The sequence below is a fragment of the Rhinoderma darwinii genome, chromosome 11, assembly GCF_050947455.1.
Source record: "Rhinoderma darwinii isolate aRhiDar2 chromosome 11, aRhiDar2.hap1, whole genome shotgun sequence".
Lineage (NCBI taxonomy): Eukaryota > Metazoa > Chordata > Amphibia > Anura > Rhinodermatidae > Rhinoderma > Rhinoderma darwinii.
The window spans coordinates 36,005,350-36,028,267 of record NC_134697.1 but is presented as its reverse complement, the minus strand read 5'-3'; the positions used below and the strand labels follow the sequence as shown (position 1 = coordinate 36,028,267).

At 42.1% G+C, this 22,918-nt stretch overlaps 2 protein-coding genes across 2 annotated transcripts in view; one reads left to right on the top strand and one right to left on the bottom strand.

Moving 5' to 3' along the window:
* LOC142662857 (arsenite methyltransferase-like) overlaps positions 1-22,918 on the bottom strand; it is a 60,234-nt gene that overhangs the window by 4,568 nt on the left and 32,748 nt on the right. Inside the window, exons 8-10 of the mRNA XM_075841081.1 lie at positions 19,015-19,143; positions 17,595-17,737; positions 16,337-16,447 (exon numbers count right to left, since the gene is read on the bottom strand). Coding sequence (XP_075697196.1) covers positions 16,337-16,447; positions 17,595-17,737; positions 19,015-19,143 — 383 coding nt within the window. The remainder of the gene's footprint in view (positions 1-16,336; positions 16,448-17,594; positions 17,738-19,014; positions 19,144-22,918) is intronic.
* On the top strand, positions 2,878-19,185 carry LOC142662858 (uncharacterized). Its single transcript, XM_075841082.1, has 2 exons — positions 2,878-3,971; positions 18,998-19,185. The coding sequence occupies exons 1-2, from the start codon at positions 3,293-3,295 to the stop codon at positions 19,039-19,041; spliced, it is 723 nt and encodes a 240-aa protein (XP_075697197.1). The 5' UTR covers positions 2,878-3,292; the 3' UTR covers positions 19,042-19,185.

Here is a 22,918-nt window from a genome sequence, read left to right as displayed (position 1 = left end):
TTTGTTAGTCACTCTTGGGTCTGGCTCATAGAGGGGGGTCTCGAATGGGGTATTATCCTCTATAATGTCCATGTGCCCTAATAGGGCATATGGACAGGGGTTATCCTGATAAGACAACCACTCTAACTGTAAGTAAGGGGCAAGTCAACTGAGGCAACTGCTTTGTCAAGGAAATAAGAAGCATATTTAACCCTTTATTGCCCAGCAAGTAAAATCCCATATGGCCCCTATACCACTTGCCTTTTTGCTCCGTTTCTACATATACTATCTGTCCATTTCTCTTAAGCCCCTCTTTTTCATTGTTGCACCCCTCCATATTCACATAATGGCTTTAGCTTTGTTTATTATATGTTTTTACTATGTCACATTTTATGGTGATTAACATGGTTTTGTGCCGGTCTCAGATTCTCATGTTGTATTGCTAATCTCTGATTCATATTATTTTTTTTTTACTATTAAATTTTTGCTCTTGCTTACATTGTATGTAAAAAATGGAATAATCTAGGAGATTTATCAGTGCTATTCCCTGAATCGACATTAATCAGGATAGATTAGTGTCTGATCGCTGGGGACCCGAGTACTGGGACTCCCAATGATCGCTAGAATGGGAGTCTTGAGCTCCCTGGTCTTCTCACTGCACCCCTCATAGTGAGTACGAGCTTGAATGTAGCGGTGGACTAGAATGTGCTCAGCCATTTCATTTAATGTCTGTGGAACTCACGGAAACAGCCGAGCTGTAGACTTTGAATGGGGCTGCACCGTGCATGCTTGTCCACTGCTCCATTTATACGCCGGGAGCCCCATTCTAATGATTGTGGGGTTCCCGGCAATCAGACACTTATCACCTATCCACATGATAGGTGATAAATATTGGTTCTGGGAATACCCCTTTAAGGCCTAGATTATTACATTTTATACATACAGTGTAAAATAGCAAGAGCAAAAATGTAACAATATACAAAAATAATATAAGGGATACAGCATAGGTAACTGAGACAGACATATTTATTATTAAACATTACATATAAATATAATATATAAGTAAATTCATTTGATCCTCTTAAATAATTTCATATAATACTCTGAGCAACTGAAGCCCAAAGTTTAGAACAATGTCGTCTTGTGACCTTATAAATGACTAGTATTTATTAACTTGCTACAAATTAAAATGCAGGCTTCCACCGTAGTCAGGAGGTGCCATTGCCAGAATTATTGCCACGTAATTGTGTACAATGGCATTCTTCGGCTTTACAGGTGCAAAAAAAACTAATAGATTTTTGTTATCAATTACCTGAAATGTTTAACAAACCTGATTCAGTCTCTGGTTTAAACTAGTACTTCTACTAGTAAATAGCTGGGGGTTGTAAGTAAACTAGTGAACTTTTCACACAGCCCTGTATGTAATATTCTGTATAGGCATTATTAATGGGGGTAACATCTGACATTCTCAAACAGTGTGGAACACCAGGTCGCACCAGATCCGCTTCCTTTTGAAGCACTAACGGCGGACATTAAAACGAACTGAAGAAAACTGATCACTTTTCCAAATCCACAAATATCAAATTTCTACTGTTTTCACCAGTGGGGTAGCTTCAAGCTTTTGGGACTTGGTGCAAATGCTACACTTTACACGTGGGCCATCTCCCCCCCCCCCCCCCCGGTATGTAGAGCGCACCTTTGCAACCATTTGTTTCTTTGCACCAATGCATTTAAAATAAAATTAAAATAAACAATAAACCATATAAACTACAGTTTGGGGTATACAGCTCTCATGCAGACCTATGTGTCTTTGCTGATACAGACTACAAACAAACACTGTGCGTAGTCTGAGCCTGCATGTATAACTCCTATTCTTATTGCTTCCCCACTCCTGAGCACTATAATATCTGTAGGGATCTGTAGTCAGTGCTATTCACACACAGCACCTTAGATATATCTGAGGAGACTTCTGAGCTGCATTTTCCCACAGAAACACAGTTAACATGGACATGTCAGTGGAAGAAAGTGAGAAGGAGGAGGCACAGGCTGGAGCATTGAGAGATGGCAGGGGGAGACAACACGTTTCCTGGGGTATGCCCACTGAACTCAAAACTTCCAGAAGTTGAAATTTGTGATTCTGATACATATGAAAATTTGCCACAATCTAATCAGCGATCTAAGGTTCTTTGGGATACTGGTCATTAAAGAGAAATACTTTACAGGAAATCTACAATGATGAGAATGATTTTTTCCTATTGAAAATCTGTCCTGTTGTTGCAAATATTGGTTAGATGTTTTGCTCAATATGTTTTTTTTAAATATATATAATAACTATGTTAAATGCCACATGAAGAACATAAAAAATTTAAAATAATTCCCAATCTGTTATGATTGATGAACTTGATCTGATGAACTAATGACTCGTTTTATCAACATGTACATAACGTTATTAGATAAAAGAAAACTCAAGGTAAAACTGATACACCAAGCTTTGCCTAGCACAGGGCCTAAGGGGGCGGTGAATGACTTCTATTTTTAGTGTTCTTTGTATTTTGAGTCATACACCACCCCCTCAGGCCCGACACTAAACATAACAGTGTTTCAGTTTTACCTAGTATGTTTCTTTAGATCATCTTTCCCGGACATATTTTCTCAAATGTTGTTGTGTTGGGGCACCTTTAGGCTTAGGCAGCTTTGACAAGATACATGTGTCCAGGGAAGACACATGGTGGGGGATGCGGGCAAGGGACTTGTCCTCTAGCTGGAGTGTTTATTTTATTATTTATTTATTTATTTATTTATTATTATTTGCTGCTTTCTGTCATGAACCAGAGTATGATTAGATCTGAAAGCTGTATTTTTGATATCTGTTGCCATCTCTAAACATAATGTCAGGGGCCCCCCAGGCTATTGCCTGGGGGACACCTGGTCGCACGGCCCCCCATAAGTTGTTAATAAAATGTGTTTTTTGCTTGGTATGTTTTTCTCTCCCCCTTTCCCTCTTTTCTCCATTTGTTATTTTATATTAGAATGGTACTTACCATCCTGGTGTCCCCCGGGTAAGCTGTGCTGGTGGCACGAGCCGTTTTCCAGATGTTTCTGTCTCTGGGCAGTTTGGAGTTGGTCCCAGCTAATTGGACCTAGGTCAGCTGTGCAATTGCATGAGCAGGTTCTGGCAGATTCTATCTCCAGGCAGATTTGTTGAAGGCCAGCTGATTGGTCATTGATAAAATCCTAAAGGCGGGAAAATTGGACATAAAAGGAGCAGTTCATCGTGGTCAAGCAGCCAGTTTTTGAAGATTGGACCGTCGCCATGGATGTCCTGCTGATGGAGCTGATCAGAAGAGCGGAGTCGGAAGGAGGAGAAAACTGGCTGAGGCAATGCCTAGCAGCAGCGCCGTCGAGGGAGGACGCGGGAAGAAGCGAACTTACTGGGCTGGAAGACGACATAGAGGAAGCAGTGTCTCCTGCTGGGTCGTCGCTCGAGGTGCCGTCATCAGCTGCAGCCAAGAGGAGGAAGTCTGCAGCAGAGTCATCACTGAGGGTGGAGCGCAGTTCCGGACGTTCGCTCCAGGTGCCGGAGCTTGAGAGGAGGCGGCCGACCGTGTCATCAAAGAAGGTGGCACACAGTGCCGGGAGTGCGCCGCAAGTGTCGGCGCCATTGGCTAACCCGCTGGCCAGAAGTTTAGTCAGAGAACGGGAGACAACAGGTTGGTCGGCTATCCCCTCCTTCTCTAAGGATGGTGTAGAGGACACAGCTGAAGCGCCGGCCTCACTGGTTTTAGAGGCGGTGCAGGACTTTTCTTCAGAGCTGCAACCGAGGAAGAGGAGCCGGAAGACTAGGGTGGCTTATTCCCCACCCCCGCCAGTATCAAGGAGAAGAAGAGGTCCCAGGAGTCAACTTTCCTGTCAGCAAGTTTCCCCAGGATCTACAGGCACGCAGCAGGATGTAGCAGAAGCGGTGCCCGACCCAGGACAGGTGGAACAGAGTGGTGAGATGCCAGCTACCCCTTATCTGTCCCACCCCATCCCCCCTCCCCTCAATTCTAATGTAATGTTTGATATTTTAAAATTATTAGCTGATTTGGTCAGTAAGTCGGATGTTCCTGCTAGTTCCCCCGCTGATGTATGGAAGCATAGTAGTCAGCATTTACAGAATGCTGGTTTTAGTAATATTCCTGTTTTAGAGAAAGGAATTGGTGTTTCGGAAACTTGCTGTAAGGAAGTGATGTCTTGCGATATTTCGCCATTAGGTTTTCATTTACAGCCAGCAATTAAGGAGCGTATTTGGAGGAACGAGTTTATAGATTTATTTTCTTTATTACCATCTGCGAAGGAGACTCTTGTCAAGCAGGATGGTAAGTCTGATAAAGATGAGGATAAAAAACGTTCTCCTCCTAAGTCTTTCTTTAACTGGCTACAGGCGTTCTGTATCTATGCTTCAGTTTTAGGGGAAAAGTCTTTCATTAATTCTAGTAATTTATTTCAGCATGTAGACATTATTCTTGAGGCTTACCGCCAGTTTGGTGGTTTAGCATGGTACAATTATGATGAAATGTTTCGCCAGAAGATGGCAGTGTACCCTTCATTGAAATGGGGCACTAAGGATGTTGGTTTGTGGCTTAGTTTAATGCTTCCACAAAGGTCAGCACCCAAGCAACAGCCTAGTTCTCAGAATACGTTGAGGAAAGGAGTTTGCTTTGCTTATAATGAAGCCCAGTGTAAATGGTTGAACAATTGTCGGTATAAACATGAATGTTCCTTTTGTGGGGGTTCGCACCCAATGTGTCGCTGTTTTAAAAGAGCAAACCAGTCTCAACCCCCTAGTTCCAAAGAACAGTTATCCAAAAGCATGGACGCCAGTGAAATTAATAAGAATGGCGCCTTGGCTAGAAATGTTCCCAGACAGGGAGAAAGCTAATTTAATTTTTAACGGTTTTAAGTTTGGTTTTGATATCCCTTCTTTCAAAGGATCTGGTTGTTGCTGGGTGGATAATTTGAAATCCATCCAGCAGCATAAGGATATTGTGCATCAGAAAATCCTGAAAGAGCCTGAAACTGGCAGGATCGCTGGTCCTTTTATACATCCGCCGTTTACAGACTTTAGACTTTCACCTTTAGGAATTGTCCCTAAGAAGGAATTGAATTCATTCCGTTTAATACATCACCTTTCTTACCCGTTTAAGGCTTCATTAAACGATGATGCTGACAAGTCTAAAGCGACAGTACACTATGCTTCATTTGATCAGGCTGTCTCTTTATTGAGACAGTTTGGTCAAAATGCTTTTTTAGCAAAAGCTGATATCAAATCAGCTTTCCGTTTGCTACCAGTTAACCCTGCAGGTTTCAACTCTCTAGGTTTTCAATTTGAAGGTAATTATTTTTATGACAAATGTTTACCAATGGGTTTTTCTTTATCTTGTTTCTATTTTGAGGCATTTTCATCCTTTTTACATTGGGTAGTGCAGAAGCAAATTCCGGATGGAGGTGTTCTGCACTATCTTGATGACTTTTTGTTTATAGGTGATGCTAGTTCTGAGTTATGTTATTCCTTATTGTTAAAATTTGTCGAGTTTATGAAATTTTTTGGTGTTCCGTTAGCTGAAGAGAAGACTGTGCTTCCATGTAGATCATTAGAATTTTTAGGTATTAGAATAGATTCTGAGAGAATGGAATTTAGTTTACCAGAGGAAAAATTGTTAAAGTTAAGGGTTTCTTTAGTCAGTATGTTAGCTAGGAAGAAATGTTCATTACGTGATATGCAGTCACTGTTAGGTTTGTTGAACTTTGCCTCTAGAGTTATTCCTATGGGAAGAGTTTTTTTCAAAGCGACTGTATTTTTCAACAAGGGGTCTTAAGTCACCTAGGTCCCATATTAGGTTAACGGTTCAGCTAAAAGAAGATTTAGCTGTATGGCTAGAATTTTTATCTAAATTTAATGGACGCAGTTGCTGGCAGTTTAATTTTGAGGATTCTGACTCTTTGTCTTTATTTACGGATGCAGCCGGTAGTATGGGCTACGGGGCATTCTTTAATGGTCAATGGTCGGCTGAGTTATGGCCTAGTGCTTGGCGTGTAAACAAGGTTACTTCAAATATTGTCTTATTGGAAGTATTTCCGGTTTTGGTAGCCATAGTTGTATGGGGTCATTATTTTAAGAATAGGAGAATTTTGTTGTTTACGGATAACAATTAACTTTGCAATTAACACATTATCTTCAAAATGTGTATTAGTAGTTAAGATATTAAGACATTTAACTTTATGTTGTCTGAAGTTGAACATCTGGTTGAAAGCTAGCTATATAGAAGGAAAAAAAGAATGATATAGCAGATTCATTATCTCGTTGTCAGTGGCGGAGGTTCAGAACGATGGCACCGTGTCCTCCTCATTTATGGAATCTGATTTGGGACTAATCTATGTTAATATTCAGAGATCCTTGGCTCCGAGAACATGGGCTGATTATTCAGCTGCTTGGAAGGAGTGGGTTAATTTCTGTGTTAATGAGAACTGTAATTTCTTTCATAATGAGGTAGGTCTAGTTTTAAAATTTGTATGTAGCCTGATTAGTAGGAGGCTGTCATTTGCCTCCATTTCTAAGTCTCTTGCAGGCATCTCTTTCTTTCTTAAATTAAACAGTTGTCCGGCTATTTCTTCGCTCTTCCCAGTTAAGCAGCTTTTGAAATGTTACCATAGGTCAGCTCCGGTTGTGGAAAGAAGAAGGCCTATTTCATTAGATTTGTTGTTAAAATTATTCAATGTGTTACATTTAATTTGTTTTAGTAATTTTGAAGTGTGTTTGTTTAGAACAGCATTTGTGTTAAAGTTCTTTGCAGCCTTGAGAATAAGCGAACTGGTGGCAGAGAGTAAAGTTTCAGTCTTGGGCCTTTCATTTCAGGATGTTAGTTGCAAAGTTGACCATGTTTTGTTATTGTTAAAAAAATCTAAGACAGATCAATTAGGAAAAGGTCGTTTGGTTAGAATTAATCAGTTTTCTGGTTCTGTTCTTTGCCCAGTTTCTAATGTTAAACATTGGTTGTCAATCAGGCCGAGTCTTGGGGTTGCTTTCCTGATTCATCAGAATGGAGATCAGCTGTCCAGATTTCAGTTTAACTCTGTTTTGAAGAAATGTTTGAAGTCCCTCAAGTTGGAGCATTTAAAAATATCCTCCCATTCGTTTAGAATAGGTGCAGCTACGGAAGCTGCACAGTTAGGAATTGATGAAGGGATTATAAAAAGAATTGGTAGGTGGGAGTCTAATAGATTTAAACTTTATGTTCGACCAGACTTGTTAGTAGTGTAATTATATATCCACAGGTAAGCGTTTGGTTGTTTGGATCCTTGGCCACTCTTATATTTTGGGCACAGAAGAGAGCCGCGAGAAGGTCCTATACAGAAAATTTGTCTATGGATCCACTAGTTTTTTCTGTTTTTTGGCATGGGGTAAGGGGTTTGCAATGGAAAAACGTGTTTTCTTTAGTTAAATCACTGAGTTCTTATTGGCCGGATCCGAATTTAATTATCATCCATGCTGGAGGCAATGACCTAGGTAAAGAAAAGACTTTGGACTTACTTTGGGAAATGAGAAGGGATATAGCCTTGATAAAATGTATTTTCCCTGACGCTACTATTTCCATTTCAGAGATTATTCCAAGACTGCTATGGTCCTCTGGAAATTATAAGTTTTTGAATCGAATCCGTAAAAGGATTAATAGAGCCATGTCTAAATACATGTCGGTCCTCGGTGGTCTTTCTTATAGACACAGTGACCTTGAAGACCTCACAGACGGGCTGTTCAGAAGTGATTGTATACATCTTTCTGATGTGGGTATCGACATTTTCAATTTGGCCTGCAGAATTTAATTGAAGAATGGCTGCCGTGTTTTGGGGGGGGCCATGTCTTGGTAATGTCATGGCTTGTGGGGTTTGTCACCCAGCTAATGCTGGGCGGACTTGGTTTTTATTGGTCAAAATATTTATATTTTATTATTTATTAGATTATTTATGGTTATTCTCTTCGAATTATTTTATCTTAGGTTACCCTTAATAAACACCGTGGCCATTTTTATCCAAAGAAACTGTTGTCATGTTTTATTTCATTTTTATTGAGTATTGTGGGGTTTGTGCTACCATGTATTGAATGGTCACTTATACCACATATCCAAAAACATATCGAAAAATATATCCAAAAACAAGGAACTCTAAACATACACATAAAAAGTAAAAATAGAAAGATAACACAACCTATGTGTCAGTCTACAAGTCCTTCTGAAACAAATAATCTGGTAGTAAAACAGGGATCTTTCACATTTTGGTTTTCTCCATGTTTCGGCTGCTGTGTTAAAAGTAGTGGGGCTTATTTGAAGGAGTGTGGACCAGCTTTGCTTGGTGTAAATTGCAGCGACAGCATGTTTCTCTGAGCACCCATCCAGAGTAAAACTGGCCTTAGCACCATCTCCCATATCTATAGGTCTCATTGTATAGGCTCAGAAGTGGAGAGAAGGAGGGCGTGATAAAATAGAAACTGCCAGGAAACGAAAGATATAACTAAAAATATAGCTAGTGCCATTTACAGTGAAACCTAAGCATTTTCCTTGTGTTACTCTGCATTGGGAGAAGAGGTGATGGAGGTTACAGCTTCATAAATAAGTTTAATTTAACTTCTATAAAAATTAAAATATGCTGCTCAGCAATGTGGATTGCAAAGAATAAGTATAACCAGCGATATTACAGCAAACCACATCGGAACAGCTAAACCATTCCAAAAAATGGAGATGATTGAGCTTTTTGATGTACCACTATTTTAGAGGTGTAGACATATTTTTTGCTGATGGTATCAAACTAAGAATAGTCTTGAATACATTTTCACAAAGCTGAAAAAAAATACATTTACAGATCTGCACATATCAAATTTTCTCCAGCTCAAAATTTTATTTTTAATATAAATTGTAGTTAGATTTTTTTTAACGTACATGTTATGCTTACTATATGACTATACTAGATATAAGTAATTGCTCTCCCCCATAATCAAAACCTCATATGTCTAGATGTGATCATCTCATATTTGAGAAGTATTAACTTTATATGATAAGACAAAGCAAAAATTAACACATTGCAAATGTTCCCCCCTTTGAACTTGGTGTCCCTCTCTATAACTATATTCCTGCCCATTCTTTGTACTTTGGAAACTTTCTTTCAAATGATCAGTTACCATAGATGATAAGCAAGATAGCAAACATGAAGCTTCAGAGCCTCCCTACTTCATAACCACCTTCTACGATGTACCAAGTGTAACTAATCTCCAAGTAACATCCCAGGTTTCAAAAATGTGTCTTTAGAAGTTGTCCCCTCTCTATGTGCCAGAACAGAGAAGCTCCCACTCTGGTGGACCTGGCACCTCCTTGTATTACATGAATAGCCCCACATGTAATTCTACATTTCCCCTGCAGCAGCCACTGCAATACAACAGATGCCATGAAATAAATTCAAACCGACCTGCTACGAAGGAAGTTTAGATGGGGTTGTTCATGGTGGACCGGGGAGGTGGAGACCCATGGTCAATTGCCATGTTTGCTGATACAATCCAACCATGTACAAAAGCAAAGATTTACTAAAGCATAAATTCACTACAGGTGGATGTCTGGTCTAACCTGACTATTGAAATGAAGGTCTGTCGGCTAATTACGCTTGTGTCAATTGCCATAAGAGCAGTAGAGGGACAAATTGCAACAACAACAAAAAAGAAGAAAATAACACTTTACCCCAGTCACATCAATGTAGCATATGAGTTCCTTATTGAAGGGTGTTTTCTGCTTTCAAACACTTCTATTGACCTGTGCATTCTGCCCTTTAACTTCCAATGAACACATTTGGGCAGTCTAAACCAGTGTAGAGTACATTATATTCCACGACAAAAGAACACACCTGCGAGAAAAAGCACGCTACTAGACAACACCAGTTTGTACCTGGCATTATTTACCATCACTTTTTTTAAGAAATGATTCCTGATTACATTTAGTTGATTCTACCTCTGTCTTAGGGGTGGGGTACCCAAGGGCAATGTGAGATGTGACTATTTTGATGTCACTCTGGGTACCCCTCCTCTTCTGTATGTTGTAAGGTATGAAGGTAATAAACCCTGTTATGTATGGACAAAGCGCATTAGCAATTATATTTAGAATTTGCAAACTGCATGATTTACACCGCTAGATTGTTGACCAACCTTGCAGGGGCGTAGCTAGGGGGGGGGGCAAGCGGGGCATGTGCCCCGGGCGCAGTCCAGAGGGGGGCGCCAGCGCCCCCTCCTCCTGCACTATAATTGTACCTTTGTCGCAAGGACACGGGTACAATTAGAAGCAATGAATGACCGGGCACGTTCCGTGCCTGGCCATTCAGCGCCTTTCCACCAATGAAGCGACTGGTACCTTTTGTACCAGTGACGCTTCCGTCGATGAAAGGCGCTGACTGACTGGCAGGGAAAGTCATCCTGCCCAGCCAATCAGCGCCTTTCATAGACGCCGCGTTCAACCCCTGGAGACCTGCGCAGAAGAGAGCAGGTCTCCATGGCTGCCGGACGGCGTGGGAGCGGGAATAAGGTGAGTTTGAATATTTTTTTATTTTTTTTTTAAATTGTAAAAGAAGTGTGCGGCTGTATCTGCGGGGGGGGACTTTGTCTACACGGGGGACTTTATCTACGGGGGGTGTCTATCTACAGGGGGACTATATCTACAGGGCTGGGCTATATACAGGGGGACTATATCTACAGGGCTGGGCTATATACAGGGGGACTATATCTGCTGGGCTATATACAGGGGGACTATATCTGCTGGGCTATATACAGGGGGACTATATCTACAGGGGGGCTATATACAGGGGGACTATATCTACAGGGGGGCTATATACAGGGGGACTATATCTACAGGGCTGGGCTATATACAGGGGGACTATATCTGCTGGGCTATATACAGGGGGGCTATATACAGGGAGACTATATCTACAGGGCTGGGCTATATACAGGGGGACTATATCTGCTGGGCTATATACAGGGGGACTATATCTACACGGGGACTATATCTACAGGGGGACTATATCTACAGGGGGGCTATATACAGGGGGACTATCTACAGGGGGGCTATCTACAGGGGGACTATATCTACAGGGCTGGGCTATACACAGGGGGACTATATCTACAGGGCTGGGCTATATACAGGGGGACTATATCTGCTGGGCTATATACAGGGGGACTATATCTACAGGGGGACTATATCTACAGGGGGGCTATATACTGGAGTGGGCTGTCTATAGAGCACCATATACAGGGGTGGGCTATATAGTATATAGCCCCCTGTAGATATAGCCCACCCCTGTATATGGTGCTCCATAGATAGCCCACCCCAGTATATAGCCCCCCCTGTAGATATAGTCACCCTGTATATAGCCCCCCCTGTAGATATAGTCACCCTGTATATAGCCCAGCCCTGTAGATATATTCCCCCTGTATATAGCCCACCTCTGTATATAGCCCACCCCTGTATATAGCCCACCCCTGTATATAGCCCACCCCTGTATATAGCCCACCCCTGTAGATATAGCCCCCCTGTGTATAGCCTCCCCTCTGTAGATATAGCCCCCCAGTGTATAGCCCACCCCTGTATATATAGCCCCCCTGTGTGTATCCCAGCCCTGTAGATATGGCCCAGCCCTGTAGATATGGCCCAGCCCTGAAGATATGGCCCAGCCCTGTAGATATGGCCCAGCCCTGTAGATATGGCCCAGCCCTGTAGATATGGCCCAGCCCTGTAGATATGGTCCCCCTGTAGATATGGTCCCCCTGTAGATATGGTCCCCCTGTAGATATGGTCCCCCTGTAGATAGCCACCCCTGTATATAGCCACCCCTGTATGTAGTCCCCCTGTAGATATAGCCCACCCCTGTATATAGTCCCCCTGTAGATATAGCCCACCCCTGTATATAGTATCCCACAAATAGCTCCCCCCTATAGTGCTCCACAGAAAGCCCACCCCTGTATATAGCCCCCTTGTACATATAGTCCACCCCTGTATATAGTGCTCCACAAATAGCCCACCCTTGTATATAGTATATACAGGGGTGGGCTATCTGTGGAGCACTATATACAGGGGTGGACTATCTAGTGGAGCACTATATACAGGGGTGGACTATATGTACAAGGGGGGGATATATAGCTATATACAGGGGTGGGCTATCTGTGAAACACTATATACAGAGGTGGACTATATGTGGAGCACTATATACAGGGGTGGGCTATATCTACAGGGGGGCTACATACATGGTTGGGCTATCTGTAGAGCTCTATATACAGGGGTGGGCTATATCTACAGGGGGCTATATACAGGGGTGGGCTATCTGTAGAGCACTAGGGGGAGTTATTTGTGGGACACTATATACAGGGGTGGTCTATATGGGGGCACTATCTACAGGGGGCTCTATGGCAGGCACTATCTACAGGGGGCACAGTGTGTGTGTGTGTGTGTGTGTGTGTGTGTGTGTGTGTGTGTGTGTGACACGGTGTATGGTGCTATTATAATTAGAGGTGCAGTGTATGGCGCTATTATATTTAGGGGCGTAGTGTGTGGTATAATGATAACTTTATATTTATTTATAGGTGCAGAAATGTTGGAAAAGTGAGAAGCTGAAGACATCTGAGCAGCAAACTGCAGAAATGGGCTGTGACCGGGAGAAACCACCATAGAGGTCTGGACCGGATGGAGAAAAAGAACTAGAATCTGAGACGTCACCGGTGAGTCACTTAATGTAAATGTTTATTCTGCCTCTAATCAGCACTGTAGTCACTGTATGATCTGCAGCGAGATGATGGGTGGTGTGATTATGATAGGATTTATTTTTTGTGAAACGGCATCTCCCAGCATATCCTTACCATTGTTCGGGCTATGCTGGGAGCTGTAGTTTTACGCCGTACACACCTATACGGCAGGGGTTGCACTAAATTGAGCTGTATTTGTTCTGGGGCTGTATATATGTACCGAGCTTGGTTCTGGTGTTGTGTATAGAACTATATTTCTTGTGAAATGTACAAATAATTTTATGCTCGCGTTACATAAAAAGAAATGACACGTCGATTGGTAGAGAAAACAAACACGGCGAGGGGGAAGGAGATGTCTGGAAAGAGGTTGGGGGGGGGGCGCCAAACTGAATCTTTGCCCCGGGTGCTGGAGAACCTAGCTACGCCTCTGAACCTTGGTCTAAAGGTAATGATCCACGGATTAAAAAGAAACACCCCTTCCAGGTCCCATTTTGTAAAGTTCGCTGAATTTGTCCCTAGGCTTCCCCCCTTAGGGTATGTTCACACAGAGTGTTTTCTGACGTTTTTCGGGCCGTAAACGCAGAAAAACGGCCGAAAAATCAGAAGCAGAACGCCTCCAAACATCTGCCCATTGATTTCAATGGGAAAAACGGCGTTCTGTTCCGATGGGCTGTTTTTTTACCCGGCCGTTTTGAAAAACGGCCTCGTAAAAAAACGGGCACGAAAAAGAAGTGCAGGACACTTCTTGGGACGTTTTTGGAGCTGTTTTTCATTGACTCTATTGAAAAAAGCTCCAAAAACTGGCGTAAAAAACGCTGCGAAAATCGCGAGTGGCTTAAAAAACGTCTGAAAATCAGGAGCTGTTTTCCCTTGAAAACAGCTCTGTATTTTCAGACGTTTTTAGTTGAGCGTGTGAACATACCCTTCCAGGAATTAAAGGAGCTCTGATAGCTCATACTGCATACGGTACCTGCAGAGTTATTTTTCCTAATTGTTGCTAGATGTTCTTTCTAATTGATAAATTAGGGTGTATTTACATATATTGTAAGTCTAGGGTAACACCATATGTCTACCTTTAGAACCATTTTCTATTGTTCTATTGTAAACTTATGTGTCTCCATGGTAACAGACTACAAGCAAACCTAGTGCAGTATAATCCCACAGTCAATATTGCCATCCATCTATCCCCTATTTCTTGCTAACCTAACAATGTATGTAAGTAAGAAGTGGGGTATAGATGGAACAGATACTGACTGCACGATCAGGCAACACAGGGTTTCTTTATAGTCTGTTAACATGGAGACACATAGGTCTGCATCGGACCTGTATACATCAAACAATAGATTTTTTAGATACAGTGGAACAATAAAAAAAAATGTGCAGCAGGACACCTGTAATTTACATACAATTTATAGTACTTGTATCCTATTTTATGGCAAACTAACTTTTGGGTCACCACAGCACCAGATCCCAGATACAACCTCTGCACCCGAATGTACATGTGACAGGAATAAGTCTTACAGTTATGTCACAGTACCTGTATAATGCACGTAATCATATCCCACCACAGGGATAATAAACTTTGTGATGTCATAGTACGAAGATAATAAACTATAATAACTCTGCACAGGAAGCACATAGACAGTGATGTCAAAGCTAAAGCTAAAAGCTAAAGTGAAGTAACAGCACATGAATAATTGTTCCAGTGATGTCACAGTTCAGGGATGATGCACACAGTGATGTCACAGTACACTGGTTACAGTGTATCACTATACAGGGATAATGCACAAAGTGATATCACAAAACAGGAATAGCAAACTGTTTACTAACAGTACATGGATAATAAATACGGTGAAGTTATAGGAAAGGGTTACTGTATATATTGATGTCATGATATGGAAAATATGCGCACAGTGCTAAATAAAATAAATATACTGATGTCATAGCTAAAGACCACAGTAATGTCAGAGCACAGGGATAGTAAACGCAGCATCACAATTCAACGACACTGCACACAGTGATGTCAATGTACACAGATAGTAAACAGTGATGTCACGGTACAGATAATAAACAAGGGTATTTCCTTGTGTCAGTGTGGCCGTTGTTCCCCCACAGGTACCAGAGCCCAGATGTGACAGCAATTTATGCATTCCCTATAGTTATATCCCAAAAAAATACTCCAGGTTTATTGTATGCTATCAGTTCTGTATTTCTTAATATATTTATATTTATGAAATATATTGTGCTTCAAAGAAATATCTATTTCAATTGACATTTGGATGACCATCAACAATCGTATGCTGGCTCTTAGGTTATTATATCAGTAAAACTCCAGTAAACCAGTAGCAAGTAGTCTGAAAATCCTGTTGAAGGGGTTATCCGGGAAGTTACTTTTTTTTCTTAGGGGCTTCAAATGAAATAAATAAAACAAAAAAAGCAATACTTACCTATCCTTGCCCTATCCAGCACCGTTGCTCCCAGCGGGAGTCCCGGTACATATTTACATGCACCTAGCATGTAACTGCTGCAGCCAATCAGATGGCTTAGTGGCGCTCTCTGGTCACAAATCATATTTCTGGCATAATGCCAGAAATACAACATATGGCTGCGGACCTTGGCTGAGACTTTTGATTGGCTGCCGCGGTTACGTGCTACGCCCATGTAAACAAGCACCGGTACTGTCACCAGAGCGACAACTTTGATTGACAGGGACAAGGATAGGTATGTATTGATTTTTTAATTTGATTTATTTGATTTGCAGCCTTAAGAAAACTATTTCACTTCCCGGATAAGTCCTTTAAAGGGTAACTAAACGTTCAACAAACTTCTGACATGTCATAGTGACATGTCAGAAGTTTTGATTGGTGGGGGTCCGAGCACTGAGACTCCACCAATCGCTAAAATGAAGCTACAGAAGTGCTTGTGTGAGTGGCCAGATGCTTAGTTTCTGTTCGGCTTTTTCCGGAAAGCCGATGTATCGGAGTACGGGCTCATAGACTTTCTATTGAGCCCATATTCCGCTACATTGATTTACGGAAAATGCCGAACAGAATCAAAGCGGCTCAGCGCTCACATGAGCACTTCTGCAGCTTTGTTCTTGCGATTGGTGGGGGACTCCGTGCTCAGGCTCCCACCAATCAAAACTTTATGACATGTCAGAAGTTTGTTGAACGTTTAGTTACCCTTTAATTCAGGATTCGACAATAATAGTCCTGTACTAGATTTCAGAGATAAATTTCATAGGATTTTATATAAATAGTCCTAAACACCATCTAAATCCAGAATTGCTTGATAGTCTAGAATCCTTCAAGAGTGGAGGAGTGGAGGGTGATAGGAAATGACTGGATTTGCAGTAATATCATACTGCATACTACATACTCGCTATGTACTTGTAGGATTCTTACTCAGATTCCTTGGGTAAAAATAGTCTATAGGTATTTTGGAGTATACCTATAGAATAGACGGGTTTCCAAATGTATGGAAGTCTATTTTAAAATCTGAGAGTCTAATATTAGAGAACAACTGTATTGCCTTTACTGTGCAGAAAAGTAAACCAACCTTTTTAGATTCTGATCCATTTTCCAGGGGGAGAAATGAGAAGTGGTTTGTAAATCTAGAAACTTTCAGGATTCCGCAAAGCTCCTCATCCACCTCCACAGCTTGTCCTTCCTTGAATAATATAAATACCATACAAGAGGTTCATTTCTCAACCTTAAGTAAGAACATCATACAGTATTTCAGCAAACCTGATGTAAACATTTGCAGCAGTTGTCAATTAAAGCTACTAGAAAAGTTTACAATGGTTTTCAGTGACTTGGCTAAATGTCTGTCACTGTCAGGCTAGGAGATTTCTTAAAAAGGGCCTGTCACCTATCCGGACACGTCTGTTTTAGTAAATACTTGCATTCCCCATTAAATAATTCTGGAGCATCTTTTCTTAGAACTCTGAGTTGTGTTTTACTTCTGTTATTCCTCCTGGAAATGTATGAATAAATTGACAACTGGGTGTTACCATTCCCCTTGTCAATAAAGTGTGTATGTAGGAACATGTCCAATTGACAAGGGTGATGGTAACACCCAGTTGTCAATTTATTCATACATTTCCAGGAGGAATAACAGAGGTACTGCACAACACAGCGTTCTAGAATTTTTATTTTATGAGAACAACTTTATTGCCTAAAACAGACATGTCAGGAGAGCTGATCCTATTTAATACTTATTTTTAAGATAAAAAGGGGGGATAAAAAAGAGAAAAAAACGGCGCTCCTCTAAGGTGATATCGTTCTGGTATTTGTAAGATATTGAGTAACTTAATGAATGGAGCTCACCTTGGTGAGTTGTGCAATGTCGCCAGCACAACTTAACTTTGTAGCTTGTACACGCTTGATCACACTGTGCTTGCCTCTGGAGCCATAACCGCATGGGGTGAATTCGTGTCAGGAACTCCTCTCCTTGCGGTTTTGAAGTAATGCAGATTAGGAAGAAAAAGCTGCTCCTCTGAACGGGCGCTCAGGTGTGGATTGTACTGATATCTTCACAAAATCGTCAGGGTGTATTTTCAACGATTTTATTATTAAAAAAGAACAATATAAAATTTGATTGCTGCAACGCGTTTCAACCACGCACTGTGGTCTTCATCAGGCATGTTCTTTTTTAATAATAAAATCGTTGAAAATACACCCTGACGATTTTGTGAAGATATCAGTACAATCCACACCTGAGCGCCCGTTCAGAGGAGCAGCTTTTTCTTCCTAATCTGCATTTAATACTTATAATATCCCAGCTTTAAAGGGAAGTTATAACATTTGAAGAATACCTTGAATGAAAAATTGGCATCAAACTGCATTTCATTTTCATAACCTGTCACACCTCCATTGTAAATAGCCAGACACTTTTCCTTTTTAGCATCCTCAGGAAGTTTGAACAATCGGAATGTAGCAGAGGCAAGCCTGTAGTCACCTGGAATAAACAAGTCACAGATTTAGTCACTGCATAGTGCATTATCATTTCACAAAGCATTGCACATAGCTACACCTACTGGGCAATGTATGGTATTGCAGGTGAAATATATATCCAGTAAATATGTCTGGAAGGCCAACTCTGCATTTTGCTCACCTCAATAATGTCTGGGATGTATAGAAGTACATGCTATAACAATTGGCTGTGATGTCAATAGTGTTCTCTGGGCACTCGGACCTTGTGATGCAAATTATGCATTTTAATTATTCCAAATTACAGTGCCTACAGTAGACTGTATTTACACTAGTACCGACAGAGAGGTGCCAGATGATCCCACATCGGTACTTATACAGTAGCATAAGGTAAAATACATAATAGTGCCAGCACAGTAATAACATCTAAAATGAATTTGACTGAATTGTGCCAGTGACCATACAATAATCACATAGCGGTGCTCACGTGGAAGTTTTTGCTTACAACAGTGCTCATACAAGAGCATCAGATATAGTGCCCCTATCATACCTTAATGCCCCCATGGCCCTGCACTACATTCTACTCTACTAACAGGAATTGGTCAGCCAATCTGCAGTCACTTTAATGTAGGAAACTCTTCCTGTGCCAGTACCTACATCATAGAAAAGTGAGAATTGCTTCTGGCAACAGGGATCTCACATTAATTTATCATATCGGAAGTTTGGCGTTAGAGGAGACTGTAGGAATCAAGAGCTGCATGTAAGAGGCTGCAGGTCGCATATGGCTCCCGAGTCCTATTGTCACCCCACCAAGGGCATGTGCTAAAAAAAGACAGACAACCCCTTATCTGCAAATATGTAATAATGAATGAGTTCAAAATAGCAACCAACCATATCACTACTAACTTAAAAATCCCTGTTGCACTCGTTCTTGTAGATCTCCACTGTGATAATCTCTATCGAATCTTATTTATGAAAACTGGGCAAAAGTTAGTTGCAGATAGCAGCCAATCTTTAGAAAGTGAGAACTTGATTTTGACTGGTTGCCATGAGCAAAACGTCTGCTTTCTTCATATTCACTGTAGTCCATAAATAAGCTGCAAATGTGGAGGTTGCAATACACTGAAGTATATGAACAGCCTCACATGTCCTGAACCCATCCATCCATCCATCCAAGAATTAACACTTTGCTTTCAGACAAGAAATGTAAATATTTTTGGTTGCTTTATACTCTTGTCCCACAAAATGTATCTTGTTTCAAATAAACCTAATATTCTTTCATTCTCAGCGTTCCGATCAACTTACCAACAACATCTTCTAGCTCCTTGTTGAATGTGATGTCCCGTGAAGTGACAAGGCGTGGGGGACTGAACCCTATCTCTTCAGCAAACTGAAAAAGGTCCTTCCACAGCAAAGCTCCACCAATGCCTTCACCTGTGTCAAGGAAGATTGATATTTCACATTGTATTCAAATATTCAAGCTCAATTCATTAAAATGTAAGACTGCTCTGCTACAAGCTGAAATGTCATGTTTTTTTTTTTAAATAATATAATTTTTTATTGTTTTTGATTTAGGGCCTATTCACATCACCGTTCCTTTCCGCTGAGGGGTTCCGTCAGGGGTTTCTGTCGGGTTAACCCCTCAACGGAAAGGCAAACGGAAACCTCAGCTTCTGTTTCTCTCACCATTGATATCAATGGTGACGGAAACCTAGCTAATGTTTTCCGTCTGTCACCATTGTGACAGGGTTCCGTAGTTCTTGACGGAACCAATAGCGCAGTCGACTGACAGAAACCATTAGCTAGGTTTCCGTCACCATTGAGTTTAATGGTGAGGGAAACGGAAACTGAGGTTTCCGTTTGCCTTTCCGCTGAGCAGGGGCGTAACTAGGAAAGACTGGGCCCCATAGCAAACTTTTGACTGGGGCCCCCCCTCCCCTGGGTGTCCTGTAGAGAACGCCATACAGCCCCCCCCCCCTGTAGGGAACGCCATACAGCTCCCCCCTGTAGGGAACGCCATACAGCCACCCCCCCTGTAGGGAACGCCATACAGCGTGCGTCCCCCCTGTAGGGAACGCCATACAGCGTCCCCCCTCCCAAAAAAATGCGACCTACAGTGTGTCCTACAAAATACATGTATCCCCTCTCCACAGGATAGGGGATACATGTGTGATCGCTGGCATTAATAGGGAGAACGGGGGACTGAAAGTCCCCTGAAGTTCTCCATGACAAACCTCTGACTTCCGGCGTCTGCGCAGCTCAATAAAAATGAAAGGAGCGCTGATCACGCATGCGCACAAGCACGACCGGCGCTCCATTCATTTGTACGGAGCTGCCGACACAGACCCCGGAAGTCCGAGGTTTGTGATGGAGAACTTCAGGGGACTTTCAGTCCCCCGTTCTCCCTATCAATGCCAGCGATCACACATGTATCCCCTATCCTGTGGAGATCCTGTGGAGAGGGGATACATGTCCTGTGGAGAGGGGGGGGGGATACATGTCTTTTGCTCTATTTTGCGCCTTCAGGACCAAACACCGTTTAGCCATTTTTAGCACGTGTTAGTTAAATGGCTATAACTTTTTTATTTGTTGGGCTAACGACGTGATTTTTGCGACGTTTTTTCCGTAGACAATGCAGGTTTCACTTTTTGTCATTTTTATACACACCCTTTTTGCTATTTTAGAATTTTTATTCATAAAGTTTGAAAATAATAGTAAAAAAATAAGCTTTTTTACATTTCAGCTATTTTTATTTTGGTAATAACACAGTTTTACCCTAAAATAGACCTTTTATTTGTGATCGTCATTGTCTACCGTAAATTTTTATATATTACATGTCTATATTAGGGTAATTGGGTCAGCGCTAGCGTTACAACAATGATTGGCGGGGGGGAAAGTTTTTCTTTTGGGGTGGGTATTTTATGTGTATTTATTATTTAAATTTTTTTTGCACTTTACTTTATTCTTTTTTTATTACTATGATCTGTCCCCCAAAGGTCAAAGAAGACCTTTGGGGAACTTTATATATTTTTTTTCTTTCTTTTACACCATGTTTTTCCACTGTAACTGGAGCTGCACAGCAGCCCCAGTTACAGGGGAAATCAGCCCTCTCATAGTGACGATTGTCACTAATAGGGCTGTGCTGGGTCTAGTAAGACCCAGCAGCAGTCTGCCACTAACGGCACCCGGCGATCATGTGACCAGTCACATGAACACCGGGAGGAATAGAGACAGCGCCGCTGCTGCTGTCTCTATTCCTGTACACAGCGCGCATTCAGCGCTGTGTACAAGTGATCAGAGAAGACAGAAGCAGCGAAAGCTGCTTCTATCCTCTCCTCAGGGTCCCCGGCAGTCACTGACAGCCGGAGACCCGACATTCAGCTGCCCGATCGCGCGGGCAGCAAGTTAAAACCCGAGCCGTAGAAAGTCTATGGCTCGGGTTTTAAGGACCCGTCCCTGACCGCTGGCCGTAAAAATACAGCCAGCGGTCGGGAACCAGTTAATGGCAGAGCGGGGAGATACCTCCCTGCTCTGCCGTAGTGTTCAGTGGCGTCCCGCTGTAGCAGACATAGCGGCTGCTAGAGGAGCCTCCGGCCATGGTGGGGGCCCGTGTCGCCCGCCGGCACGGGCCCCCTCATGCCGCGGGCCCCGTAGCAGCCGCTACTGCGGCTACGGCGGTAGTTACGCCACTGCCGCTGAGGGGTTACCACGACGGAAACCTCCGACAGAACCTCTCAGCGGAACACAGACGGTGATGTGAACAGAGACTTAAATAACAAAATATTCCATACTACATAACAAAAAAAATAATAAAGTGTTCTGAGTTAACATTATATTAAACAAAACATTATGTAGTACAGACACTATCCCAAAAGTCAATGCTGGAAAATCAAGTCACCCCTAAAACCCTGGAAAATATTGTGTGGGGAGGGGAGAGAGAGGGAGAGAGAGAGAGAGAAAAAGAAAAAATTATAAAAAATAAAGAAAAAATATAAGGGTATGTTCACACACAGTCAAAAACGTCTCAAAATACGGAGCTGTTTTCAAGAGAAAACAGCTCCTGATTTTCAGACGTTTTATGTGCCACTTGCGATTTTCACTGCGTTTTTAACGGTCGTTTTTGGAGCTTTTTTCGATAGAGTCAATGAGAAACGGCTCCAAAAACATCCCAAGAAGTGACCTGCACTTCTTTTTTGCGGCCGTTTTTTTACGCGCAAAAAACGCCGTGAAAAACGCTCAGTCGGAACAGAACGGCGTTTTCCCATTGAAATCAATGGGCAGATGTTTGGAGGCATTCTGCTTCCGATTTTTTGACCGCTTTTCGGGCGTTTACGGGCAAAAATAGGCCGTGTGAACATACCCTAAGGGCTTGTTTACACGAACGTGTATTACGCGTGTTGTACGGACTTATGTTAGTCTATGGAGCAGTGCAGACAGTCCGTGAGTTTTGCGCAGCGTGAGTCCGCTGCGAAAAACTCACGACATGTCCTATATTTGTGCGTTGTTCGCGCATCACGCACCCATTAAAGTCAATGGGTGCGTGAAAACCACGCATGTCACACGGAAGCAGTTCCGTGGGACGCGCGTGATTCGCGCAACAGCACTGAAAAGGATTAATGAAAACAGAAAAACACCACGTGCTTTTCTGTTTACAAACATCCAAACGGAGTGTCATATTGATGGCGGCTGCACGAAAATCACGCAGCCGCGCATCATATGGTGATGACGCACGGAGCTGTTATGTGCCTTTTGCGCACGCAAAAGGCACACGCTCGTGTAAACCCGGCCTAAATGTCATATACTGGTTAAGTTAACATTAAAGGCTATGTACACCTTTGAAAACTCTTTTATTTTTCTTTATTTTTATAAAAATGTCTATCAGTGTGTTTGGTGCAACTTTCTAATTACTTTTTATTTAAAATTATTTTAACGTTTTTTAAATACAGCTGCTTTGTATACAGTATACAGAAGAGCTGTATTCTACGCTGAATCCTGTACCCTCCAGGTTCACAGGACTGATGGGTTCAGTGTCAGCAGTTAGGCCGAATTCACACGAGCGCAGCCGCCATCATTATGACACTCCGTTTGGATGTTTGTAAACAGAAAAGCACGTGGTGCTTTTCTGTTTTCATTCATAGTTTTACAGCTGTTGCGCGAATCACGTGCGTCCCACGGAAGTGCTTCCGTGTGGCATGTGTGATATTCACGC

What these genes read in the sequence shown, in the direction of transcription:
- LOC142662858 (XM_075841082.1), top strand. Translation starts at nt 3,293, where the DNA reads ATGGATGTCCTGCTGATGGAGCTGATCAGAAGAGCGGAGTCGGAAGGA. An exon ending in AGGACAGGTGGAACAGAGTG is followed by an intron (nt 3,972 to 18,997) that starts GTGAGATGCCAG and finishes TTTCATTCTCAG; the next exon opens with CGTTCCGATCAACTTACCAA.